Genomic DNA, 20,670 nt, shown 5'->3' with positions numbered 1-20,670 from the left:
TGAGGCAGGAGACGAGCAGCAGACACACACAGATGCTAATGATATTATTAAAGGATAACTACCGTTTTTTACAACCTGGACCTTATTTCTAACATAAAATACGATCATTTACTCACCCAGATAACTTTGGTGTCATTTGGCGTCGTTCAGACGAAATTAGATCCAGTGGAGCGCCGCGTATATCCATATAATGCGAGTGATCCGGGCACCGAAGCGCAGCCTCTATGAGCATTATCTGCTGCGAAACTAGTTCATTTCACCAATATTTTGTTACCTGCGACAGCCGGCTTGTTTACCTGTAGCTGCTACTGCTAGTTTGACCCCGGATGTTGATAACAGACAAGCCCGGACTCAGAGGGGAATAGCACTAGTGTATCATGACAAAATATTGGTGAAATGAACTAGTTTCGTGGCAGATAATGCCTTATATAGAGGCTGTGTTTGAGTGCCCCGTCACTCGCATTATATGGATACACCGGCGCTACACTGGATCTAATTTCGTCCGAATGACTTCAAATGACACCAAAGTAATCTGGGTGAGTAAATGATAATATTTTATGCTAGAAATAAGGTCCAGGTTGTAAAAAACGGTAGTTATCCTTTAATGCAATGAGAGTAATTAATAAAACTTAATGGGAAAAAAACAGGAGATAGAGTGACATGAGAAGATGAGAGAAGCTTAATATTCAGCACAGACAATGTGGAGGCTGGAGATGGTGCTGATGGTAACTGCAGTTTTAAAATCTTATTTAAAAAAAAAGTTGCAACTGGTAGTCTGAGTTGGATAACTTAAATTGATACCTTACAAAGTTAAAGCATTTTTAGAAAAAACAGATTTCCTTCTGTTAGGTCAGTGTTTCTCTGCTGAGCTGCTGTGAAGGAACACTTAGAAATTAAGTGAAAAATATGCAAAACTCAACAGCAATGTTTCTTTCCAGAAATCATGACCTGGTTACTCACGATAATCTACAGAACTTGCTGTTAACAGTTACTTGTAGGAACTATATACTGTATTTTCAACTGAACTACACCTGCCAACCATATCAGTATACAAAAGGAAGTGTGAATCTACTCATGGAGGAGAGGCTAGCTAACTAATCTTACAGCTCTGCCAAGGAGGACACCATTGAAAACCATGTATCAGTAGTTTTATACTATTTATAAAACCCTGCTTTGATGTGGACATGATCTTATCTATGAGCAAAGTCTGGGTATTGCAGTTTGGGATGCACTTGTGTTAACTCACTGAATAATATGAGTTGCTTGACTTCAGTCTCCTCTACCATCACTGTGATCTCCTCTTCCAAAAAGTTTGTTTGTCTTTTCTTGTCAATGGCTATTCCTGATTCCTATTAACCCTCATTTGTGCTGAAAATACATAAGCAGATGCTGTCAGTTTAAGTTAATTGAGATTTATAGATCAAAGGTGTGTGAGTTGAAAATAGGATTCTAAGAACCTGCTTACATGAAGCTTTTATGCCTCCTCACCAGCGACAGCCGTGGCCAGAGGCGATATGTTTTGGGGTTGTCCATCTGTCCCAGTCTTATCAATGGCTGATAGGATAAAATAATGAAGTGATGACATTTCATTTCCTACAGATTAAAGGTCAACTTCACTTGGACATCATAATGTTCTTAAAAAAATGTTTTGGCCATTATTCAACGCTGTAACTCAGGAACAGCAACTTGTCTGGTGCACAGAGGCTTACAGCTGCAGGGCGGTAATTGTAGTTTATGCCCAGCATCTTTTATAAAATGAATGTGTGCACACTGCTGATGATGTTATGTTTTTTGTGTTTTTGCCTTTCCTTTGTTGTGTTATAAATAATTTTGTGCATGTAAAAAGCCCAAAGTTCACACCAAAGGGAGTTACTCTCTCACAGAAAACTCTGCTCCTGCACTGCCTGAAACACTTGGTTTGGAGTCGAGCCTTTACTTCTGTAACTTATGTGCGTCACCTTGTAACAAGCCCTATATAAATATTTAAATTCATACATTCCAGTCAGTCAGCAGACATACCGTTGCTACTGCTGTAGTGGCGTTATTTTAGATCACACTACCTGCTCGGCATGACCTGCCCTACTACATCCTGCCCATTAAGTAATGCACATGTGCAACTCTCACCAAAGATTGAACAGAGACGAGATGTCTCAGTTTTTGTGGCTAAAATGAAGTGTTTGAGACAGTGTGAAAAGGGAGGCTGTAGCAATGTGCCATATGAGAAAAATTTGTTTTTTGAAAATTAAAGTATGTAAACCTGTTCTAAGTATGAACCTGAAGATATGCATAATGTGACCTCTTTAAGGCTATGTTCAAGTATACATCTAAGATTTTTAAGACTGAGGGCCCCAGTTGTGTAACATAGTTAACCCTGAGAGTTTGAAAGTCTTCTAGTCTTGAGTAAAAGTAATGACATTGTTAAAATATTGCTTTGTTAAAAGTGAGAGCTACCCATACGAATAGAACTTGAGAAAAAGTCTTAAAGTATCAAAAATACAATAGATCCCATATTACATATCCATTTTTCTGACTATTGGAATCTGTTTTTTTATGCTGATAAAATGACTTTACACTACATTGGCTCTGATGCAGTGTGTAATCTGCAAAATACAGTTATCAAATATATGTAGCAGAGTAAAAGTACAATATTTGCCTCCAAAATGTAGTGGAATGGAAATTTATAGTGGCAGAAAATGGAACGATAAAATGTCAGGCAACAGGAATAAAAAAAAAAAAACAGTGAATCCAGTCATCAGTTATTGTTTCTTTAATATAAAACAGTAACAGAAAGATATGAGGCCACACCAAAGATGCAATCTGGTTGAAGTACAGGACATGTCAGTATGTTTAAAAGCTTCTGCAGCTCTCTGTAGAAATAAAATGACTGTTCCACATGTAGCCTATGACGGATGTCTGCCTAGACTCTGTGACTACCAAACACAAGTTTACACAGCAGGAGCTACAGCAAGATTAAAGCCACTCCTGGATGTAGGAGACACATCAACATGAACATGCAGTGATATGAAGCCACAGATGATAAACACTGCTCGAGTCCAACATCTTTGAATACGTCACTCTTTGCCTTTTATTAATGAATAGGGCACAAGGAGGGTAAGCAAAATGGAAGATGGGAAAATGTAGTTTTTTTCTACTTATTGCTCAATAGTTCCTCTGTGGCCGAGCAAACAGGTGACGGAGTGTGATGGAGGCAGATGCAGCGCGTTATGACACAGAGGACGAACAGACCAGCTCCCGATTGTCCTTTATAGGCAAATAAGTCCTCTGGTGCATGCAATCCATGGAGTGATTCTATGTGTGTGTGAGGGGGGAGTCAGGGAGGAGTATTAACAAGGTTTATAGTAGCGTGTGTGTGTTGTGGACTTGGTCATGCAGCTCCTCCAACACCAACTGCTGTCAGAGTAACACAAAAGAGAATTCCAGCAGACTTTTTATTTGGCAGAGCACTTCTCATAGAGACTTCTGTACATATCTTACGGTCGAATGATGAGAGTCCTCGGGCCATGGCTGTGTCCAAATCATCCCCCTGCTGAATCCTCTGTAAAGACTGTCCGAAATTTTAAGGGAACATACTAATTTTAGGTGTGCAAGCAAGCTTTGGCATTAAAACATTGGCTGTGTTTAATCTGTTGCTGATGATTTGAATTCATTGAAGTGATGTTGTTATTTTGAGAATGGTGTCCTGTCTGTTGACTGTGGTGTGGTCCGTCGTGGGTTCAGCTGCTCATTCAGCCTCTTCAGCCTGCCCTGGTCCTCCCACGCTCCTCTCTGGCTCTTTGTTTCTCACATATGCTGAGGGCTGACATCTGGGACTGACCCTGCCTCCAACACATTCTCTGATGCTGCAGGTCAATCACAGGTGAACAGAAAAAGATCATCAGTACCTACAGTAACAGCAATCATCATCCTCATCATGGAACATCACATAAATATATGCTTATGTATGTTATACATATATGGGCATCAGTTTAAAACACACACACACGCCATTTTAGGTTATTTTAGCAGAACACTGTTTTACTGAGAAGCTCCAGAAATGTTTTGTGGACATTTAAAGTCCACCCGACTTTCCATCGACATGAGGCGTTGAGGAGATAATTACTGAATTTTCAGATCAGATTTATAGTGATCTCGATTGATTTTGTCATGCATTCATCTACTGGCTGTTGCAGCTCTAGTCTGGTGCGTCTGCTATACCTTTGTCAACAGCAGTGAGGGTGCAGCCTCCCGACACCAGCTCTTTGGCCTCCACAGCCAGTTGGAAGGCAGGATCAGGAAGTGGTGAAGGGGTGTCAGGGCTGTCCGTGGCTGAAGACGATCTGTTGCTACTAATATACACATCACACATACATTCACATACGCACACATACACAGGAAAAGAAGTTACATCAGGACTCTTACTGCAGATCTGTGAGTAACTAATAATGCGATGCTTAGCAGTTGATGTTTATTGTCTCTTACCCGCCTTCTCCAAACAGGCTGGGCGTTGTCAGCACTTTGTGGACGTTCTGAGGACAGAGACAAGGTAAGACAAAACAGTGTTTTCTTACGTAATAACACCTATACAGACGCCAGGTTTCAAAGTACGTCAAGGACACAAAGAGAGAGGCTGAGAGGCAGACGAGGATCCCTATAAATCTGACCTGACCCAACCAGGGCACTGGGGGTCTAACCACTCATGAAAAGACTGGTCCTTAAGTGGAACATGTGATTGGATCAACAGTTTTTGTGGCCATTCCTCATTTTCTTGTCCTTTTGAGTTTTTGAAAAAAACCTGACTACCTTCAATTCTGTCTTTTCTTTTTTGTCACTTTCTTTCTCTGTTGTGATCACGTTGTTGGCAGCTGTAGAAAAAAAGTCTCATTTTTCAGATCCCTAAAGGCCCCTACACACCAAAATCACACCAAAGAACTAGCTGCGACAAAAGGTGACTGTTGCGTCGCATCATGTCTCCTTTATCTCAGCCATAAAGCTGCACTTGAACACACCGCAAATAGAAGGTTCCATGTAATGATAGCTGTCGTGATGCTGTTGGAGAACCTCAATGATGAAACACAGTCGGTTGGACTTTTTCTTCTCAATATGGATTGACAAAAGGACCTTAAAGGATAATTACCGTTTTTTACAACCTGGACCTTATTTCTAGCAAAATATATGGTCATTTACTCACCCAGATAACTTTGGTGTCATTTGAAGTTGTTCGGACGAAATTAGATCCAGTGGAGCGCCGATATATCCATATAATGCGAGTGACGGGGCACCGAAGTGCAGCCTTTATGAGCATTATCTGCCACGAAACTAGTTCATTTCACCAATATTTTGCTATGATATGCTAGCACTATTCCCCTCTGAGTCCGGGCTCGTCTATTGTCAACATCCGGGGTCTGTAGGTTGACCTACTACCTCTGACCTGGAGGATGTCGTCTCTGAGCTGCGCGCGCACCCACGACAGCCCGGCTTGTTTACCTGTAGCTGCTACTGCTAGTTTGACCCCGGATGTTGATAACGGACGAGCCCGGACTCAGAGGGGAATGGCGCTAGCGTATCATGACAAAATATTAGTGAAATGAACTAGTTTCGTGGCAGAAAATGCGTTATATAGAGGCTGTGCTTTGCTGCCCCGTCACTCGCATTATATGGATATATCGGCGCTACGCTGGATCTAATTTCGTCCGAACGACTCCAAATGACACCAAAGTTATCTGGGTGAGTAAATGACCATATATTTTGCTAGAAATAAGGTCCAGGTTGTAAAAAACGGTAGTTATCCTTTAAAGGTTGTTTCTATATCCAAGATTGTTGGAATGAGAATCAAACTTGTGCATATGCACCAGTTTCCACAGTGACTCATACTATAAAAAGATAATTGGGCGTACACATAGCTTTCTAAATCTGACAAATAGAATGTGTGTGCATACGTCTGTCTTTGTATGTCCACACAGTTGTAGTGGAGAATCTACAGAGTTTAATGCATTCGGATTCCAGTGCATCTTTCAGCCACTGGAGGGCAGACTGGCTCCATAGCAGTTTAGGAGACTGATAACACATGAGGATGTTTGTCGCTGTATTTTTTTCACTGGCTATCTGCTGAATCTTTGCATGAAGTGGATGGATTATGAGATGTGACAGAACACATGATCATTGTCATTGAGTCAGTTCCCATCTATTGACAGTCTTACAGGCCTATTTAGTAATCAGTTACTTTGATCAAACTCTGCAGGCAACCATTTGGATTCATTAGAAAAAGAGCACATATGTCCCTATAAGGCTACTGGCACAGACACTGCGCTGTAGTCATGTCAATCCTGAAACATCTACAGCCGAGGAGCTGATCTGCCATTCCTTAAACCATAATATAGTGGAGTTGTTGGGGACTGTTATTGCAGACGATTCCACATTTGGATACAACCACAATACTTGTTTGTAGGATCAATTCATTGTTCAATTGTTGACAACATTACAGAATATCACCTTATCAGTATCCTTTATTAACAAAATAAAAACAATGGTTTTGAGTCTCTACATTCAACACAGAAAACCTCAGAGACCACAGACAGAGATGTTAGTGTGTATTAAAGTTGTACCTGTGCGAAGCCCAGCAACTTCTTGTTAGAGATCTCCAGATGTTTCCTGCTCAGCTCGGACTTTTTCAGCTGGCAGTCTATGGTTGTCAGCCTCCTGTTCAGCTCCTGCACCTCGTCCTGACAGACACACACCACACACATCCATTTTTTTGCTATAAACACTGAAACAATAGCTGACAATGTGGTAAAGAAGGAGGTTTACCAGACAGATAGAGCTAACTGTAAAAATACTGTGAACTTGGTCTTTGCATTTTTCAGATAATCCACTGGGATTTTAAATGGTTTAATTTGCTTAAGAAGTAGAAGAATATTCTCAACCCATAAAGTAACACTTAATCCTCCCATTTATCTGAAAAAATTCAAAATCTCCATATTTGGAGAGACATGGTTTTCCCTGGACAGCAACAATATAGTTTTTAAGTTTCTTAAATACAACATTCAATCCCATCTCCCAAGTTCTTTTCAATTCATTTACCCAGAACAGCACTTTTGCAATTATTCTGACTAAGACAAGGATGCTTGGTGATTTTCTCCGTAGCTTGAGAAAATAGAAAAAGGATGTTTCTGACTTCTTCTTTTTTTTTTTCTTTCTTTTTTTTTAAAAAAGGGAATTATTTCTAAATATTCATTAAAAAATAAATTTGGCTCCACAAATAATACCAACAGTGCTTTCTATGGAGATTAAACTCTACTTGATCAACTATTATTGTCAAGTTTTCTGAAACTGTTTAACTGCATGTGTGGATGTTCGATTGAGAGTTAAACTTACGTACAATACGCAATGTCTGCCACTAGGAGGCTTGCTATCAAAAAAACAAAAACAAGTGGTATTTGGCAAGTGTTGTTTTGGAAGGGTCAAGTGGAGAAGGGAGGCATAGCCACCGCAGCTGCTCAGAGTCAGAGAGTCAGGTGCAGAGCCAGACCTTGGAGAGGAATAAACACCCGGAGTCACATCAGATTCTGCTCTGATCTGTTTACTAACAGGAGGAGAGCTCACAGACGACTTTTTAACTCTTGGAAAAAGTGGATTTATCTCCACTTCTGTTTATTAACCTGAATGCAGCAGTGATCCACAGAGGTGACCTCCATTGTCGGCGTTTATGTTCTGTAATGTTGACTGCCGACTGGAGCTGGAGGGGAAATGTACTTTACTTCATAAACGTAACGTTACAGAGAGGAGAGGGGAAAAAGAAGAGAGAGAACCAGAGTCTCTGCTGAGTGCTGAGTTAAGTCAGAGGTTCACCTGAATTCAAACACACACTTGGTGTGTAATGTTGCTCGCTAATGTTAGCTTAAAGCTAGTGCACAGTAAAGTAATCTGGCTGTTTGGGGAGTGGATAAACACTGCTTGAGTACTGTTAATAAACAGACATGATCCTGTGGTCAAACTGGCTTCACTGGTGGTGTACACACCATTAAACAACCACCACTGCTGATGAAAATATATCTAATGTTACTCAGGCACAAATGTTCACAGATGAGGTAATGTTTTACATTTTTATTCTGGTTAAGATTAATCTCATATTATTTCCCTATCCCGAGAGTAGAGAATGGCAACCAAATGAAATGCACCGTGACTTTGAGCAAACTTTCTCTGGTTTGAACATTGTTGGAAATACACAACTCAACAAAACATATAACAAAGGTTATAGGAATATAGGAATTCCTATATATTATCTTTTATTTGATATATGCAGGCATTTCTTTCTGAACTTGACAACAATCAATCATGTCATATCACGTTCACCTTACATGATTAATGACCTGACTGGAAGGGATGGTGTTATTATTATCATCATCATCATCATCATTATTATTATTATATCTGGGGTTTGCAGAAATGTATTGCCAAGATTTATTCTGGTGATTCGGTTGAATAGAAACAATGAAGGGGGAGGGAAGGAAGGAATGAAAGATAAAAAGAAAGAGGAAGAAGGAGTAGGAGGAAGGTTTTGGTTGATCAGACATGAATTTAAACCCATCTAACCATTAGATCATGTACTCAGCACCTGTCACAATTTTTGGTCCTCAGGAGGATTGTGAAGAGGTTTCTCTGTCCTCATTTCTGTTATTCTCTCATCATCTTTGTCACTGGATATTGTGTTGTCCCACAGCTGATTCCTGTGAGGCTGTGTGCCAAAGCACAGCCAGAGGATTTACCACCTGAGATGAAAAGCCACAGGTAGTGAGGCATTAAGCTCAAGAGCCAGAAGAAATAAATATTAAGCCTTCTTTTCATCAAAGTGGGCTGCTGGTGAAAACACAGGCAGAGCTCTGTGGCTCAGTCAGCGCTGCTGTTGGAAATGGAGCTTGATGTGTTTCACAGAGACATGGCAACAAAAGCAGGCGGCACACTGATGCTGCTGCAGGGCCTCCAGCTTGTGACAGAGGATGGAGGGAAAACAGAGAAAAAGGAAAAGCTTGGCTCAATGTTCCACGTGATGTCACGTGCAGGGAGAGGGTTCCTGCCTGCACATTGATTGGCTCTGGGCTCGAGTCTATTCCAGCTAGAGAGGTTGTTCTTATACACAGCTGCTTCTGCTGTTTACCTCCTGTCTGCAGGTGATACAGGTGCTCAAAATAATGCCATCCAACAGAAACACAACACATATGTTACAAGTCTGTTATGAATTGTGCAGAGATGTGGAAGGCAGGCAGGGGGATAGCTTTATATATGTTATAGCTGTGCATCAAGAGGTTATGACAGACTACACACATACACAACATGAAATGTCATTACAGTGGCTAGAGTGGTACCACAGGGGGCCAACAAGAACAGTGGTTGGGCCGCTTATGTTTTCTCTAACAAGTTTCAGATGCTGGCAGAGATTACTGAAAGTGAAGATGACACAATGCAGGTCGAGGAGAGCTGTAATTATCTGCTGCTTTTAATATCGGTCAATCAATATATTGGTCAATGATTTACTGCTCACCACAATGAATTAACAGGATTAATTGATGGATTACAACAGTTTCCAACTCAGTAGTAAGAACTTCCTATTGTCACAATATTATGAAAAGTAAATAAATTACTGTAAACACAGTTTCTGTGGGGAATATAATTCAAGCATAGTAGTCCCTAGTAGCATAGTCTGATCTTGTGTGATACATCCACCTAGTGTCGCTGTACTGATATCACCAAGTGAAATCTAACACTATGAATCAAAACCTCTACCTCGGTTTTTACAGGACTAACCACTGCTGTAATGCATCAAGCTCAATTTTAGATGTCATTTCAACCTGGTATGGTGTATTTGTATCTGGTTATCTGAGATGGAGAAGGAAAAACACAGGATGATGCAGGTGTCACACACTGCCAACAGCCAGACCACATCTGGAGCTGGTCTGCTTTGTGACATTTTGATTAGATTTCAGATTTTCAGAAAACAATCTCACAATACTTTTTGGCAATATTGCAATTCACAATATATTTCTTGATCTCATCAAAATATTTTTGACTAAATGCCTCAATATCGATATTCCAACAATATTGTAGGGATGACTGTTGGAACTTTGACAAAATATTAGCACAATGACATTTTTCATAAAAAAATGTCAGTAATGTGAATATAATGACTAAGAGGTTAATGCAGTGCATTAACCTCAATGCAAAATGCTGCTCAATGCAAAGTTTATTTCATTAACTTTATATATTGCTGGGTATGTTTTTATTTGTTGATCACTTGTTTTGTATGTTAAATCCATATCTAAGGGTAGATAAGATGTACCATAAGATGTACCATTGACCCTATCCCCCAGAGGAGAAATTAATTTGTAGCACTACAGACCAAACAATAACAAAAAGTAGCCGCGTGAGGTAGGAATCGACTAAGAGAAAAATAAAATAGATTAAAATAAAAATAGAATATAAAAAAGAACATAAATGCTTTATTCAATAGATGGATCTGTGTGCATATACCTGTGTAATCTTCAAATAATTCAGTAGATGCTTGAGACTCACCTTGGTGGCCTCCAGTCCTCGTGCTTGCCTCTTGCTGGCCAGCTGGTTCTTCAGGTCTCTGATCTCAGCCTCCAGCAGCTGGATGACCTCCTCATAGTCCTGCTCTGCACTGCTGGCCTGCCGCTGCCCCGCCTCTGCCTCGGCCACCTGCAGACGACTCTTCAGACGGATGTTCTCCTCCACAGTCAGACATGCTTTCTGGGAAGGACAACATAATGTTCTGTGGTAAATACATTCCTCTGTAGCTACGAGTTGGATGCAACATAATTCAGATGCTGATAGCTGACTATTCCACAATTGTAAATAAATCTCACTGACGTTTTACAAGAAAAACTTATGTAAAATAGCACAGCCTGGTCTGTGTGTCACTTCCACACACTGTACACAGTATGTCTCCACACACTGTCTTGGCTCATCTCTCACCTCTGAGGTCTTCTGCAGCTCCTCCTCCAGGGTTTTCTTGCTGTGCTCCATATCCTTTAGCATCACCTGCCAAGAGAGGCAGCAGATGAAGCCCAGGAGGGTTTTACAGCTGCAATCATCAGGTCAGTAGGTCTGAGCCTACTGTGGCTCGGCCAAACCACACTACACAACAGAGGAAACACTTCTTCTGCCCTCCTTTTAATTCATTTAGTTACTGCTGACATGTATCCGTTATTTTTAAACTTAACATTGGCTCAGTGCCACATTGCGCTTTGCTCAGTCTCAGAGGCTTCTTTTACTCTGACAAAAAAGTTTAAGTGTTTTCCATTATTTTCATTTTATACAACTCCTGCTTTGATACTATTTCTGGTAAACATTTTATTTTCATTCGGTAATTACTTCACTACACAGTCAATCCATTCTTAGTGGAGTCCAACTTTCCCACTTGGGATTCAAATAGTGTTGTGTGAAATGCAATACATTTGTGTATATATCTTATTCTTAAATATTGCAGGGAGTAATGAAGTTAACCTGCAGGGTAACTGTTGAAAAACATACAGCTCATTTTAAAACTCTTTGCTGGTTGAGGAATACTAAAGTCAAACTAGGCACCCTGCTGGCTCAGATCTATCTGCAAAATTTCTTTTCAGTCTTTTTTTCAGTTAAATGCTGAGATGCCTCAAGAAACCCATTAAGTAGTTGAGTAAATTGCAGCTGTTTGATATAATTGGAGCTGGGCGTCACATAAGCTCTACAGTACTACTCACCAACACTTTGTGTGTGCGTGTGTGTGAGTAAGTGAGCGAGTATGTTCACCTTGAGCTGCTTCATCTGGGTTTGCAGCTGCTTCACCTCCGTCTGAAACTGCTCCATCTCTTCACTGCTGTAGCTGCATTCTGATTCATATGTCTGCAGACAGACAGACAGACAGACAGAAATGTAAAGACAGTTATGTTTATTACTTTATGTTTTCTATTTGTCCTAATTCTTCAAGATCAGATGGAGGGGTGTTAACAGAAAACAGAGTCGCACGCACACAGACAAACACACACATACACAATGAGTGCTGGATGTGAGAGGCTGTGAGGACTGCTTACAGGGGAGTGGAAGGCTGATGTGTCCATCAAACTGGCTGCTTCGTGATAGGAAAACATGAAGGGACCCGCCCCTAAACCCAGCTCCTCCAGGTTCTCCTGAAAGATGCTGCGGGTGGCCTCCACGAAGTCTGAGAGTGACACACAAGCACAGATAGATATTGTTCGCTGGTGGTGACAGAAGAGTGACCTTGGCCACCAGAACACTACAGTAAATAATACATTGAAATGTAGGATAAGTGTTTAGTGGACATATATACACATTTAGACATACACATTATTATTAAGTTTGCCTTACTTATACTTTTAGTTTCTGTGCACTTTTTGTAATGTAATACTATCTTTATTAATGTAAAATGGATAAAACTAGCGAGTCGTGCTAAGCAGATAATCATGACACCAAGCCATCTGAGAAGAAATATGTCTAATTCAAACATAACATTTATGTTATTTATTATTATCAACTATTGTCTGCATGGTTAAATTAATTGTCTGTCTCTCTCTGCTACAAATGCAAACAAACAAATAAAGAGCTTGTTTTCTCATTTATGAAGTTGTTGTTTTGGTTTGGTAGGATGTACATATATATGTATGTATACATAGTAACTTATACTACAAATTTGTAAGAATCGAAAAAATTAGAGACAAAACTATAAATTGATACAGCCCAAGAAGAAATGCAATTCTAAATCAAGTTACTTGTACCTTTAAGTGTTTGTAATACTGTAGCATTTGTTAAAGTTTAATATATATTTGAAGATTTACTTTAAGTAGATAGTAATAGATAAGTAATACGTATTAGTATTTAAAAAAACACCATTACATAATGTAGGTTGATCAAGCTTCCTTATATTAGGGTTACGGTTTTTCTGTCCCTGGGTTCATGTGTGTGTTAAATAAACATGCTTGCCTAACAACCATGTAGTTTCTTGGTATTATTAGGCAGACAAACTACATCACCGTATGAATCATTTAAGTGGTTCCATGAAACAATATTTCTTATTAACACCATATTTCCCCTCGGCAAGTCACTTTCCCTACAACAATATGTCATTATTATGTTGTCAAAGAGCATTACAGGTATGGTCTATTAAATACAGTCACAGAAATTATGCATTTTGTCTGTCTGCCTGCCTGGCAACAAACAGACACAGAGCGGCCTTGTGGTTACACAATGTGACATCACACACTAGTGACACAAGCAGTCGCTGACATGCAGCCGTCACACGGGCCTGTGATTTGACAGGATTTCAACACAGATATTTCCCCTTGCTGTTGACACAACTCGAAGTGTGTGTGTGTGTGTGTGTGTTTCTCTACATGTGCTTCACCTCCATAGGCCACAGTGCCTTGTGGGTCTGTGGTCAGACTCTGTCTCAACTTCGTCCTCTTCTCTTCTGTGACGTCCAATCCGAGAAAGGTCAAAGCCTGAGAGACACACGCAAAAAGATGAACGGACATAAAGATAACACAGGGACATACTTGTATTTTTTAGCATGGTGCCATTGCTGCATCGCTTAGTAAGGGGAACCAAGTCTGCAAACCGAGCAGTTTGTGATAGTACAAATTACAGTCTTTATCACAAGTTGTTTCAACTTAAAATATTTACACATACAATTTTAATATATTTGTTTTTGTGGTCTCTGCCTTAATTTTAGATGTAGTCATTTGATCACGCTTTTTTGCTAATTCTGTCGATTTTTTATTTCCGTATTTTACTGCTTACTAATGAAAAGTCATTTTACTTTTACATCCTTGAATTCATTAAATACATCTGTGGTATCATTTCAAGTCAGGTTTGTCAGGAATTCTGCCTAAGTGGGTTTTATCTTTATGTTACCTGAAAGTACCTGGTTTTAAAATGATTTAAACCACCAACACAATAACAATAAGAGACCTAGACACTGTAGTGGTTAAATATTGTAAGCTGACCTTTACACACTATGCTCGACAAAGCAGTCATAGCCATCATTTGTCTAAACCTTACACAACCTGAACAAGTCTGAGATGCAGTAATATGGTTAAACCCTCTGATTTAATGAGCCAGTATTGTACTCTGCTCAACCTTTAACACTGTTATTTTCTCCTTCCAGTCTTCTTTCATTAGCTTTTTGTCTGTTGTGACATTTCCTCACCTATTACAGTAGCTCTCAAGGCTAAAAATATCCATAATCCATCTCATTCTGTCTCTTTTGCAAAGGAGCCAACAGATCAAGAGAGAATTGTGCCTGTATTCAACATTTAGACTCTCTCTGTCTCTCTAATCCCATTAATGAATTGGTAGATTAGGGTCAACCTATGGCTAAGTGAGATCCGGACAAAATTAAAATCAAAGCTGAATAACAGTCACAAAAGTGTACAGAGGGCAGAGACAGAAAGCCAGAGAACAAGGAAGAGGAAAACAGTGCCCATCAGCAGAGAGATGTGAAGCTGAAGGGCAGGGGTGAGAGAGGGAGCAGGGAGAGAATGTGCTGATAGGGTAATATGAGTGCACAAATGAAGAGCCCAAGTGTGATAGAGCAAGCACCGAGAGACTGCGAGAGAGAGATCAATAATTAGATGAGGAGAACGCTCGGGGGTGGACTGAAAAAGTGCTACAACTGTAAAAAAAAAAAAAAGAAAAGTTGCGAGTTAATCAGAACGAAAAGAATCTGTGTAAATTTGCTTCATGGAGTTCTTTAGAAACCTGAATAAATTAGTGTAGAGACATACTGAATTCAGAGAGCTCCCTGAATGTTTGATTATCATGAGAATTATGTGAATCATAATCTACTGCCTTCACAGATCACCAGATCTCAAGCCAGCTGAACAAAAGCACTCCACCAACATCATCAAAGCACCAAATGAAGGAGTATCTTTTAGGAGAATGTTGGTTGTGGTGTATCGTGCAGGAGACAATAACCAGGCCAGGAATGGCTTCGGAACACGTCTTTACTTTGTTACTTCTGGGAACAGACTCTAAACTACCGGTGCCGCTTGGCTGGGTAAAACACACCAATAATTGTTGGCCAATCAAAACTTAACACAGCACCTGCCTTTGCAATAATGACCCACAAGGTGGCAACCTCAATCTGTAAATCACATAATCTATTACATTCCTCCCTTTTTAGATTTTTATAACAATAACCATTTTAAGTTTAGCAATGATTAGCAACAACTACATTGCATTTCAATCTCACAACAAAAAAAATCAATCTACTGCACCTGAAAATTTTTCTCAACTTGGCATAATATTAACTCCCTATTAACAACATAAAATGTCTCTTGGCAGCTTACATTCACTGTGCAGATTTGAATATACTGCGATTTAGAGAGTCAGTCTTTGAGGTGGTACGCAGACCCTCTGTGGGTACCGGCGTTTCTCAGGTGAGTTTTTGTTTGCGGTGTGTGATGATGACACTTCGACAACCCGTTCAGTTGGTTTAGTGAGAACTGTAGGTGGTATTGGCTTTACTGGTGTACTGGGCAGAACAGCTGGAAAAGCACAGTCCATAGTCACTGGTGGCACATTCTCAGCCACTGGTGAGGGCAAGCTCGGTGGAAGTGTCACATTTCCTCACCATGGCAACATGCACTGTGTGCTGCCTCTGACCCTCCTGTATCAGGTATGTAACAGTTCCCAGTCTTTTAAGTACTTTTGCCTGAATCCATTTCTCCACTCCTCCCCTGAAATTTTGGATACGGACAGCTTCTCCTTCCTGAAAGAATCGAAGAGATGAGCCGCCATAGTCATGATGACGTTTCTATGTGGCTTGTTTCTCCTCAATCCGTCTGGCAAGCTCGGGCTTAAGCAAACTGAAACGGGTTCGGATCTGGCGTTTCAGAAATAACTCAGCCGGTGTCCGTCCAGTCACGGTGTGGGGTGTACTGTGGTACATGAGCGGGAAATTTGCAAGTCTGTGACTGAGTGGCAAGGGAGCCTTTCCCTCCGCCTCCAACACATCCTTCATCAGCGCACGTTTCAAAATCTGCATTGACCTCTCTGCAGCTCCATTTGATGCAGGATGGTACGCAGGTACAGCAGTGTGTTTGATACCATTTCTCTCCAGAAACTGTAAACTCCCTCAACACCAGCTGTGGACCATTATCTGATACCAGCTCTTTGGGCAGTCCATATGCAGAGAACAGGCTTTGCAGCACTTTAATGGTGTTGTGAGAGGTGATGGAAGACATGGGAAAAACTTCTAACCACTTTGAATGGCTATCTATGACCACCAGAAAATATGGCTTATCCTTCTCAGCAAAATCAATGTGAATTCTCTGCCACACTCTTTCTGGCCATCTCCAGTGGTGCAGCGGTGCAACTGCTGGCATTTTCTGAACAGCTTGGCAGATAGAACAACCTTTTACCAGCTCTTCAATTTCCCCATCACAGCCAGGCCACCACATATAGCTGCGGGCAAGAGCTTTCATGCGGCAGATACCTGGGTGCACATGATGAAGGTCTTCCAGTAAGCGTTGTTGATAACCTGGGGCTATGATGACTCGCTGGCCCCAAAGAACGCAGCGCTGTTCCGCTGACAACTCCCGCCTGTGTATGAAATAAGGCCGCACTGTTCGTCCTGAACATGACTGGGCCATCCATTCATTGTGTAGCTCCACACCTTGTTCAGTACAGGATCTTTTAAAGTGGCTCTCTCAATGTCTTTTGCACCCACTGGTAGTTCCTCAACGTGTGAGAAGTAAAAAAGACCTCCCTCTTCTCCTGTTTTTCGGCTGAGGCTCTGGGTAGGCGAGACAAAGCATCAGCGTTTGCATGCTCAGCTGATCTCCTGTACTCAATATCATAGCTGTATGCCATGAGGATGAGAGCCCAGCGTTGCATCCTTAATGCTGCTAAAGTTGGAACAGCTGACTTTGGTCCCAGGATAGTTAACAATGGTTTGTGATCTGTGATGAGTGTGAATTTCCTCCCATATAGATATTTATGGAATTTATTTACTCCAAAGATGATGGCAAGTGCCTCCGTTTCGATTTGGGCATATTTTCTTTCAGCCTCAGTTAATGTCCTTGATGCAAAAGCCACAGGCCGTTCCTCTCCATTTTCGATGACATGAGAAATTACCGCCCCTACTCCATAAGGTGACGCATCACATGCAATCCGGAGTGGCAAGTATGTGTTGTAATGCACCAACACCTCATTGTGCTTTAATAGCTGCTTTGCATCTTCAAATGCCTTAGCACACTCAGAAGTCCAAACCCACTTGGCCTCTTTTCTCAGCAGGTTGTGTAGAGGGTGGAGGATGGTGGAGGAGTTTTGCAGGAAACGGCTGTAGTAATGAAGAAGACATAAGAAGGACTTCAGCTCTGTGACATTTGTTGGCTCAGGCGCTTTGTTTATGGCTGCAACCTTTTCATCAGTTGGGTGCAGGCCATCCTGGTCAATGCGATGTCCCAGATACTCCACACTGCTCTGAAAAAACTGACATTGAGACAGTTTCACTCGGACACCATGTTTTTCCAGACGTGTGAGCACCTCATCCAGTCTTTTTAAGTGCTTCTCCTCAGATGAAGCAGTGATGAGAATATCATCCAAAAAACATGTCACATGGTCCAGCCCTTGTAGAATCTGGTCCATAACTGACTGAAAAATTGCAGGTGCGCTGGAAACACCATAGCTGAGGCGATGAACTTTGTACACGCCCTTATGAGGGTTGACCGTCAAATAGTTCTCTGATTCTTCATTTAACAGCAGCTGCTGGTAGGCATGAGAAAGGTCAAGCTTACTGAATGATGTTCCTCTTGCTGGAGTAGCAAACAGATCTTCTGTGTTAGGTAGTGGGTATGTTCGCTCTTCCATACACTGATTGATACTGACCTTGTAGTCGCCACAAATCCTAATTGTTTTATCTGCACGGTGACTATCGGAGAGGCCTCCACTCTTCTCAGGCTTTGAAATCACTTTAATTTCCTCCAACCTGTCCAGCTCCTTTTCTACTGCTTCCTTTAATGCGTAAGGAACTGGGCGAGCTCTGCAGAGGATTGGTGTGGTGCCTGGTTTTATGTGGATTTTGGCTTTAAAACCTTTTATGCAGCCTGGGTTCTCAGAGAACACTGCCTGGTGGCGCTGTAACACCTCGTTGACTCCTGGGGTCCACTCTGCCTGTGTAAGCACCCTGTGTACTGTGAAAATCTGTTTCCAGTTCAGGTGTAGTTCCTTTAGCCAGTCCCTACCAATCAGAGCTGGTCTACTTCCCTTCACAATGACAAGAGGTAGGGCGACTTGCTGTGTTTCATAAAGCACTGGTATCATGATGTATCCTCGAACAGCGATACTTTGGCCTAAATATGATTTCAGCTTTAACCTGGGGGGTGGTTTTAAAAGGAAATGGTTCAGATTTTTCTGGTAGTAATCCTCAGATACCACTGACACAGCTGACCCTGTATCCAGTAGCATTGTTGTGCTCTTATCACCCAGTGCGACATCAACTGTGTACCCCTTTCACCGCTTGAGGTGGAGTATACTGCATACACTCCAAAAAGTTCAGTCTCTTCATCCCCTCTGGATGTATTTCCTTCAGCTTCCACATACTGAGTTTGAGACATGGCTTTTCCCTTTCTACATGCACGGGCTATGTGTCCAATTTTGGAGCAGGTATGACACTTTTCATTTTTAAATCTGCAGTCACGTGCTGAGTGTCTTCCCTCAAATCGATAGCATGTCTGTTGTGTCCCAAAATAGTTTTTTACTCCATTTTGGCCTTTGCTTTGTGCTTTACTATTAGGGAGGTCAGATCCTTTTCAGACAGCAACCTGCGCTGCACAGCATCCGAGCATAGTCCACTCACAAAACGATCTCTCAGCGCATCATCCAGGTACTGTCCGAAAACACAGGTAGCTGATAGCTGCCTCAAAGCCACCACATAATCAGAGACAGTTTCACTCCCTTTCTGGTTACGCTTCTGGAAACTAAATCGTTCCGCGATCACAATCGGTGTCGGCTTGTAATGCGTGCTCAGGGCTTTCACCAGATCAGGATACTGCATAGTACTTGGTACTGTTGGCGACACTAGATTCTTCAGCAGCTTATAAGCATCAGCCCCAATCACCAAGAGAAACACCCACACCTTCTTTTCCACACGACCGACTGGCACAGCCATGGCAGATTTTTCGGATGCTAACTGCTAGTCCAACTCGTGCCTGGTTCCTCCACAAAAAAACCCCTCAGTTTTTCTTGAGTACGACCGATGTACGGTGACTCTTACAGTCCATTTATGCAGTGGTATTCAGTCAATATCCTCGTCGCCATTTGTGGTGTATCGTGCAGGAGACAATAACCAGGCCAGAAATGGCTTCGGAACACGTCTTTACTTTGTTACTTCTGGGAACAGACTCCACACTGCCGGTGCTGCTTGGCTGGGTAAAACACACCAATAATTGTTGGCCAATCGAAACTTAACACAGCAACTGCCTTTGCAATAATGACCCACAAGGTGGCAACCTCAATCTGTAAATCACATAAATCTATTACATTGGTCATCCAAGCAACAACCTCCAGGGCTAAATAGATGAAGCCAACGTGGAAGTAATTCTTAGTGCTGTATCGTAGGCAACTGGGTGTGTTTCAGTTTCTTGAAGACGTTTCACTTCTCATCCAAGAGGCTTCTTCAGTTCTAACTAACTGGAGGGGAGTTGCAGGCTTTTAAACTATGTGTGGGAGTGTCCTTACAGAGTCGTTAAGGACACTTGTGAGCTCTGAGTTTCAGAGTCATTAGGGCCACTTGTGGGTCATTGACCCAACTCGCCTTCACTTGGGTCGCTTGGGCTAGGTGAGCCCAGGTGTGAATGATTGTTTAGCTGTCTGGAGAGGGAGCTCAGTAGTGCATTGTAGGTGGGTGATAAGTAATGTTGTAGTCCACCTCCTCTGTTCAAAGACGGTCGTTCCAGTTTGACATAGATGGATTCTATGGCCAAGATGTTTACATTGTTGTCCTCAAAGGAATGATGTTTCTCCTTCAGATGTAAGGGGACAGCAGAGTCTTGACCTGAGGAGTTGGCCCTCCTGTGTTGTGCCATTCGTTTATGGAGAGGTTGTTTTGTCTCCCCAATGTACAAATCTGTGCAGTCCTGGCTGCACTGAACAGCATAAACTACATCACTCTGCTTGTGCCTGGGTGTTTTGTCCTTAGGATGGACAAGTTTCTGCCTCAGCATGTTAGTAAGTTTGAAGTAAACTGGGATATGATGTTTTTTGAAGATACTTGTCCCCCGACAAGGAATGACGATGTCGTTACGTTTTTCTCTTCTCCCCCTCTTTGTCTGCTCTGGATCTTTTAACAAAGGTCCAGTTTGGGTAACCACAGGTTTTAAGTGCTCCCCTGATGTGCTTCTGTTCCTTCTTCTTCCCCTCTGACTTAAGCTTGATTTATGCTTCTGCGTCGACCCCTACGCCGACCCTGCGCCGTAGCCTGACGTGCGCCTCCAAAAAATCCTGACTACGCGTTGCGTCGACAAGTCGAGACGCGAACGGCAAGGACTGTGATTGGTCCGCTCAGAACGTCATTTCCGGCAGTTGCTTTTCCGGTCAACAGTATAACAACACCGGTTGGCGGTTAATTGCAGAACAACGCGTTCCCTCGACGCAGAACTT

The 20,670-nt window shown here is 41.7% G+C and overlaps 1 protein-coding gene across 4 annotated transcripts in view; it reads right to left on the bottom strand.

The window, feature by feature from the left end:
- Positions 1 to 2,752: 2,752 nt before the first annotated feature.
- LOC311268010 (syntaxin-binding protein 4) overlaps positions 2,753 to 20,670 on the bottom strand; it is an 82,136-nt gene continuing 64,218 nt past the window's right edge. For 3 of the 4 annotated variants that reach the window (XM_084371329.1, XM_084371332.1, XM_084371331.1), the window contains exons 13-21: positions 13,412 to 13,508; positions 12,084 to 12,211; positions 11,803 to 11,895; positions 10,987 to 11,052; positions 10,564 to 10,761; positions 6,603 to 6,719; positions 4,480 to 4,526; positions 4,216 to 4,346; positions 2,753 to 3,860 (exon numbers count right to left, since the gene is read on the bottom strand). In XM_084371329.1, the coding sequence (XP_084227455.1) occupies positions 3,802 to 3,860; positions 4,216 to 4,346; positions 4,480 to 4,526; positions 6,603 to 6,719; positions 10,564 to 10,761; positions 10,987 to 11,052; positions 11,803 to 11,895; positions 12,084 to 12,211; positions 13,412 to 13,508 (936 nt within the window). In that variant the 3' untranslated portion in view covers positions 2,753 to 3,801. The remainder of the gene's footprint in view (positions 3,861 to 4,215; positions 4,347 to 4,479; positions 4,527 to 6,602; positions 6,720 to 10,563; positions 10,762 to 10,986; positions 11,053 to 11,802; positions 11,896 to 12,083; positions 12,212 to 13,411; positions 13,509 to 20,670) is intronic. The other variant, XM_084371330.1, reaches the window with a different exon arrangement.

This window comes from Pagrus pagrus (assembly GCF_965226575.1).
Source record: "Pagrus pagrus genome assembly, chromosome: 13".
Lineage (NCBI taxonomy): Eukaryota > Metazoa > Chordata > Actinopteri > Spariformes > Sparidae > Pagrus > Pagrus pagrus.
Note: the sequence above shows the minus strand (reverse complement) of the source record. Positions and strands in the feature narration are given on the sequence as shown.